General features: G+C 33.6%; 1 protein-coding gene across 1 annotated transcript; it reads right to left on the bottom strand.

Annotated features, from left to right (window-relative positions):
* LOC120631156 lies at positions 1–7,408 on the bottom strand. Its single transcript, XM_039900609.1, has 4 exons — positions 7,300–7,408; positions 6,000–6,155; positions 1,333–1,539; positions 1–137 (listed from the first exon to the last, which is right to left on the bottom strand). The coding sequence occupies exons 1-4, from the start codon at positions 7,343–7,345 to the stop codon at positions 28–30; spliced, it is 519 nt and encodes a 172-aa protein (XP_039756543.1). The 5' UTR covers positions 7,346–7,408; the 3' UTR covers positions 1–27.
* Between the last annotated feature and the right edge of the window lie 266 nt (positions 7,409–7,674).

The raw sequence follows: 7,674 nt of genomic DNA, 5'->3' as shown, positions 1-7,674 counted from the left end.
TAAAGTTTAAGAAGCGTATAAAGTTTATCAATTATTATAATCATGATAATCATACATATTGGACATAACAATTTTCTCTTTAAATATGTTCTTCATTAGATGACGCTGACAAAACTGCAGTGGTACTTCTACGTATCCTGAAAATATATAAATGAAATATATATATTCATTGATTTAAAATCTTACCACAATGTTTACTTATTTTTATTTGTATGAGTCCTAATATGTGTTTATGGTCTACTTTTCAACTACATGATACTAAGCTTGCTGTTTTATCGGTTTTTAAAATCCCCTGACAAGCGTTTGTTTTCCCGGACTAAAAAGTATACTATGCCGGTTTCAAAGATTTCTATCTTTTTCTCGATCTCACTGCCAAAGTTCGCCAATATCGATTCAGCAATTTAGCCGAACATTATGAAATAAAAAAGAATAGATAGTCTGGTTGGAGGATTCGGCAATGGCTAGTTACCTTAGTTGCTAGTTACCGTAAATCGATTTGGTGAATGGCTTTAATAAAACTGCAGTACCCTTATGACGGTTGGCGATTGAAAAGCCCGACTCTTGTTTGTATCTGTATATTTATCATTACTGTTAGTTGTGTCCAGTGATTAAAGATGCACAGTCCTATTATACGGTTTCTCAGTCTAGGGCTAAAATACTGATGTTGTAATTGTTTCCACATGGCTTAAATTTTTTTTTATTTATTATTAAAAAAATATATGTCTAACTAGGTTATGCTAGCAATTTTTTCCACGTTTAATAGTACCTACCACGGAAATCGTTTGTAGCCAGACTAAAAATTGTTTCATGTTGCCACCTTCATGCAAAATTTCTTGAGTACCGCCTACTTGGGAAACAAAGGTGTGTTTTTATAACCACGCGCTTATGCTTTTTCAGGATAAAAATTTATAATATTATACACCAATTCAATCTACCGTTGTGCCTAATTTCATTAAAATGCTATGATTGCCCAACTACTTGGGAAACAGAGATTTGTTTTTTTAACCACGTGGGAAGGTCTCCGGGGGTGCTTTTCAGAATTAAAACTATTATATTATACCCCAATTCAATCTAGCGTTGTACCTGATTTCATTAAAATCTTATGATAGCCTAACTAGTGGTTAGGGCTTCGAACTCCTTTTGCTGGGGGACTGAGTTCGATTCCCGGTTCGTTCGTTGTGTGCGTTTTTATTTTAAGCAATTAAAATATCAAGGAAACCAGCATGGTGGAATACCGCAGTATCCTAATTCTTCTTTCTTGTTCTTTCTTTCATAAGGTGACTCGTGCCCTGTAGAGTGGGTTGGTAACGGGTTGATGATAGTGATGTATACCTGAATAATCTTCATCCCCTCTACAGTTAATCATGTCCAAATAGCAGCCATTGTTGAACGTCCGGTAAACATAGTCCCTGTACTTAGAAGCTCCGCAAACTGGACTGTAGTGGTTCGGGCAGAAGGCGGGACAAGACTCGCCATACATCCGCCGCGATAAGGAGAAATGTTCATTGATGCAAAAACGCAAAGGTGTTCTGACGAAAACTGCAAAAGATATAGTTTAGTTGTTAACTCACTGATGTAACTAATAAAAATCGCTGGTGTATAAGAAGACTATGTATTCTTTCCTTTTTTTTATAATATTAATTGGCGCCATTATAGATTATTTGTAAAACCACTATTATCATACAAATTAATATCTTAGTTGAATCTTTCTCGGTAGACCTTTAGTTGAGAAACTCTAGAGCTTAATGTTTCAAATAAATGGAACTTGGGAAGATTAAGTTATGCCATTATGCAACGAAAAGAATTTTTACGAGCTGTCTGAGCATTACGTGCTTCACTTAGAAATGCGGCAAATTCCTCAGGATTTAATACTCCGCTGCAACAAGCACTTTTAATATCCTAACACTTAGCAATACAGTTATTATCATTTAATATATTCTGTTTATAATAAAGCGTCGCGCGAAGTGATTGCGATTTTGTACATGGCACAAAAACTGATTACCACAAATTCATCGAAATGCGTCCATTATTACTTGTTTGATAGCTTTCATACTTTCGCTTGACGATTTTTCGAAGAAGATCAAGTTTAACGTATTGATTTTAAGAAAAAAGCGAAAAGCAACACTTTAATTTAGCATACATTTTAATTATAATCGTTAGTGGCGTTTTCAAAATACATGAGATATGGAGACTTAGTATTATGACTTACATAATCATAATATTATATGTCTCTACATCTCTCATCATCTGCAGTCGTTTATATCAAAAATTAAAACAAAAAAAACTTTTTTAAAACGTGTTTTTATTTAAATACTCTAAAAAGAATAATATAAACTTTCCTATCCACTTGTAACGTCATCACACAATTTATATTATATGAAAGCTGGTCGTGAAATTTAAGGACTCTTGTTCACTTCTTTCAGTCAGCCTATCGTCAGTCAGTCAGTCTGTTGATAGTGTTAATAAGTCTCAGACTTAATAATGACTGTATGGCGACTGATTGGTAACAGACTGACTTATGATATACTGACTTACGACAAACTTTCTGACGACTGACGACAGACTAGTGGACGTCTGGCGACAACCAGACTTAGAATTGACGATAGACTGACTGATGACTGACGAAATATTTCCTCCGCCTTTTGATTATTGTGGAAAAACAATAGTTGACTGAATGAATGAAAAAACTTGTACGACACATAAAAATACAGAAAAATAAAAAAGTTCACACAATGTATACAATTTGGCGAACTTATCTCTTCTAGGCAGCCAATGGCGTAAAACTCATCTCAAGAAGAGAAGTATGTGGCGTATATATATTTATATGTATTTTTATTTATAGGCAATACTGAGGTTCCGCAGATAAAGACAAAAAATGATAAAATGATCTTAAATAAGTTTTAAAGAAATGCTAATTGACTCTCGGATATAAAAGGCAAGTATCGTTGGAAGAAAGATAAATTATGTGAAGCTACCCTTAACATCAGTTTCCTTGCCGTGCAGAGAACATCACCCGGGCGACCCCCAAAAATTCAAATTTTCCCTTTAAATAAGGTGGACAAGAAGGAAAAAAATAAAATACCGTAGATAATAAAAATAATGTGGAAATTCCTGCGAATTAACTACGTGTACGAGTACTTTAAAATTTATTACTAAGTATGTCTGAAACTCTTAAATATGCATAGCACGTACTTACGCGTTTCTGCAAGGAAAAACCTGCGATTTTATTTTTTAATATACGATGACAACTTAGCGCTGACTGCGATCACACGATGATAAGTCATGAGGCTGTCTAAAATAAAATTATACCAACTAGCCCACGAATTTAGTAACTTTATTACAAGTTGCCAACCGTGTTTTAATATTTCATTCATTGAGTGTACATTCTCCGCTTTATATGTCAGCGGAGAATGTACACTCAATGAATGCATGGAAATGGGTTACTACCTAATGACAAGTAAAAAAATATAAAAAAAAAAACAAAAACACGACTACGGCATTGTTACAATGGTGTTTTGATACAGGACTAAGTATGGAGGCGGTACTTCCACGAAAAAACTTTTGAATATATAACTCTACAAAGTTGTCATAAAAATAAAATAACAAACATAACATAAACTGTTTACATTTAGGTTTTAATTGAAGTAGGTTCAAAACATGACGGTTTCAAGAATTTAATATGCTTTTTGGATGTATATATTTAGACCTAAAAGTGGACCCGGACTACTATGATAAAATCAAAAATGTATGATCATAATATTACAGAGCAAGGGTCTCAGAAATAAAAGAGTTTAGGCCGTAGTTCACCAGACTAGACAGACAGGTAGACTTTACACACATTCGAGAACTTTATAGATAACTCACAGGCATGCAGGTTTCCTCATGATGTTTTCCTTCACCGTTAAAGCATAGTGACATTTTTATTGCTTTAATTAAAAACACACATAACTTTGGTAAGTAAGAGGTGCGTGCAGTGGATCAAACCCGGTCATCGCGAAAAGGGGACTGAAGCTCTTACCACAGACTATCACCGCTTTTTGACAATATTAAATATAGTATGCAAATTATTGATAACCGTTCTAACCGCTTTTTGATTACGAGCTTACAAATCTTAATCGTAGGGCAGGTACGAGTTAGTTTAAACGCGCAGGTTTCATTTCAGAGCTTATGTAGGTCACAAAGGGTTCAGAGCTGAGCCAATTTTGAAATAATGAATTCTGAAAATGAGCGTCAGTTTTAGAATATAGTTTAAGTTTAAATTTAGTCATAAATTCAAAACCTAGAATTCCGGTCAAGGTACATACACGTTGATGTATCAGGCGTTGTCATCTTGCTACCTTAGGAAAAATATACTATAGGTACATTAAATGATATTAAGGAAATTCCTAGCAATCATCTTCAACTGTAGGTGATTGCTAGGAAGCTTGCTTGAGTAACAAGATAAAGGAAAATCGTATGAATTTAATGACAATGCATTTACTTAATCCACAGCAGCTGCCGCCTTGGTTCAAAGTTCAGAGATTATTTTAACTGTGTTCTGAGTTAAATTTAGAGTAAGTAATGTTTAAGTGGATAAAATGCGCATTGTAATGAAGATTAATTTACTATTAGTGTCCTTATTAATTCGGAATATTATATTTCTATTTAAAAATTTATTAATTTACCAAGTTTGTAAAATATTAGCAATATTCTTTAGAAGATAATTTAGTCATAACATTTGTGATTTCCTTAGAATGCACGTAATAATCAACTAATTAGGTAGTGTATTGAATTTTTACTGATAACTTTTGTTAATGTTAATTTTAATTTTAGGTAACTAGAAGAACATAGACTCTGTCACAGGATTTGGATAAATTCTGTATTTTAGGACAGAATAAGGAAGGAATATACTAATGTACAGAATTACTGCGGAAATATTTGTAGCAAAATCTTAACAAAGCACTTCCTTTATTTTCGCTTAAAGCTAAAACAAAATTGTTTTTGTGCTGATATAAAACTACGTAGGTTTTGAGCGGAAGGAATTAAGGATCAGAACTTTGAACAGAAATATAATTATATATCAGCAACGTAACGTAACGTAACGTAAACGTAACGTATGCTTACTCCTCAGTGGTAAAAAGGTATGAAAGGAGGAAAGAAAGGTATGGAAGGATCAAGAGCTACTGAACACTGAGCACTTACCGAAATATAACTTGTAGAATACCGATAGTTTTCCAGCATATCGTCATTTAAAGCCAGTTTAAGTAAGTAACAGGTTTGTTGAAGATACCAAACTTAAAAAAATATCCTAAAGGTTGCTTCTTTTACGGATAATACTGCAATGCGCAAACAACCTTATACCTACTTTGCCTAGTGGCGCCAGGAAAATCATTCTACGCTCATTGATTTTATCATTGGAAGCTAGGAAGATTAATGTGACATTGCCGACGCCTACAAATGTGCCTTGCTTGTATGGACGACACGAAACACTGCAAATAAACGACATCGATATTTCCCCAATAAATTCCCGAATTCAAGCGTCTCGCCTCATTTCTTTAAACCCACTCGGATACACTTAGTATAGTAATTTAATACGTAAAAGAAGTGAAACTAGAAAGCACGCCTAGATCTTTTTACTAAAAAAAGTTTTGACAACTAAGTACTTATGCGTTTTATCATTATTATCATGGTTCATAAATGTTACTGGATAACAAGGAAATGTATTTTGATTTCCGTTGTAAGAACAATAAAGTATTAACTTACTATTTATAGTTCGTTTTATTTATATTTTATCACGCTTTATATGAATATGGGATAAATATTAGGTACATAACGAAGCAAACAAAAATAACACGCTCACTTATGCTATGCGAACGCATACCTCTTTGCTATTCTATTTTAAAAGGCCTTTATTATTCTACCAGTATTCTACAATAACAATTATGTAGTGCGGCAAACAAAGCCTTTGATACGTGGATACCTTGTGACTTGTTACAAACTGAAATTGTGCTTTTACTTACCAGTGTTATGGCACTTTGTAAAGCCCTCCATAGCGCATCGACTAGGAAACATTTTGTATGTCCTATTGTTTATATCAAAAGCGCATACCATGTCGGTATCTTTATCTCCAATAGGACAATCTATTTGGCATTCTTGACTATAAGCGATGAAAATCACTGAAAATAAAAATCTGCATTGTAATAAAACTTTCACAGAATACATACGTAAGTTCTTGAAAGTTTGTAACTGTTGTATTTATTTAGTACATTTTGTTCAAAAAATAATACTAAATAGATGGCGCTCCTATTTTATAACTCGCACGACTAACGGTGGCTTACGTTTTAATCAATGTAACAGGCAGGTATTCATGGTTCACCTTTGTTTTAATGAGCTTTTAAAGGCTTCGTAACACATTACGATAAGATTGCCTTGTGTTTTACTTTACAAAAAAATGATATTGTGCGAAATAGTTTTGTGAGATGAGTGTACTAGATTTCCCTTATGGGTAAATGGGACGAAGCAAGTCTAAAAACATTGAAGAAACTATTCATTAAAAGGATGAAAATTGTGCTGGTCATTCAAGCTATAAATTTTACTAAAGTTTGTAAATGTTCAAAATCTTTGTTTGTATTTTACATTTTTTTTAAAGTTGCTGATTTTATTTATAAAAATACCATCGATTGAGTCTTACGTAGCAAATACCAACTTACAAATAGCATGTTCGGGAAATGTATGAGATTATGTGGTAAATTTCATTTCACATGGTACCTAAATCCGATTTCGCGGAATCCATCAAGGCACGAGAAGTTGATTGATAAGGTAAAGTAAGGGGAAAATTTCATTTCCGCTGATTCTAGGCATTTAATTTAGCTGAGAAGTATTGTTTCAGAAGGTTCAAATGTCATTCCGGTATACCGGAAAAAACTGCTAACTGCTATACTTAGCAGTTTGTCTAGCAGTTATTGTCTATTAACCAGCTATGCTGTTTGGCAGAAATAATAAACAGTACTTCCCCGGGCGAGCTCTGTCACAAAAAGCCCTAATAAGGCCCAATAATTAACCGTTGAAACTATACGAGATGGAGCAAGTTCAATAAACTCCGTTTACGCGTTTCCGTGTACTGTGGCAAAGGAGAGAGAGAGTTTAAGCATTTGTTTTTACCTATAGCAAAACGCAGTTAAATTAAACTTGGATTCCAAAGAAGACGGTAAACTAATATACTACGAGACGAGACGAGACGGTAAACTCCGCCTTTAATTACTTATTAATAAAGTAGAATAAGTATTTTTTTTATAAAAGGAATAAATTGAAGAACCTTACCATTTAAAATTACAATCGCAATAACAAATTCGTTATTGTTTCTCATTTTACTTTTTACACGGGTATTCGAAAATCAATCAGACTGCAGACGAATAAAATTATGCATTTCAGATAAACTTTTCATTTCTCTCAACTGATAGGAATCCATCGCAGATTTTGTGATTGATTCAATTGGTCGTGGAAGTACTTGCGCGTTTAATGACTTGAAACCACATTATTGTACGCGTATGTGTGTGTATAGTAATGTGATTATTGTGAAGGCGGTAATAACCTATTTTTCATTTTGTCTTTACTTTCGGGGTGCCGAGTTCGAAGGTGGGACGTTCTAACTTTATGTGCGTTTTAATTACTAAAATATTATTACTTGCTTCGACG

This window comes from Pararge aegeria, chromosome 17, assembly GCF_905163445.1.
Source record: "Pararge aegeria chromosome 17, ilParAegt1.1, whole genome shotgun sequence".
In the NCBI taxonomy this organism is placed as follows: Eukaryota; Metazoa; Arthropoda; class Insecta; order Lepidoptera; family Nymphalidae; genus Pararge; species Pararge aegeria.
Note: the sequence above shows the minus strand (reverse complement) of the source record. Positions and strands in the feature narration are given on the sequence as shown.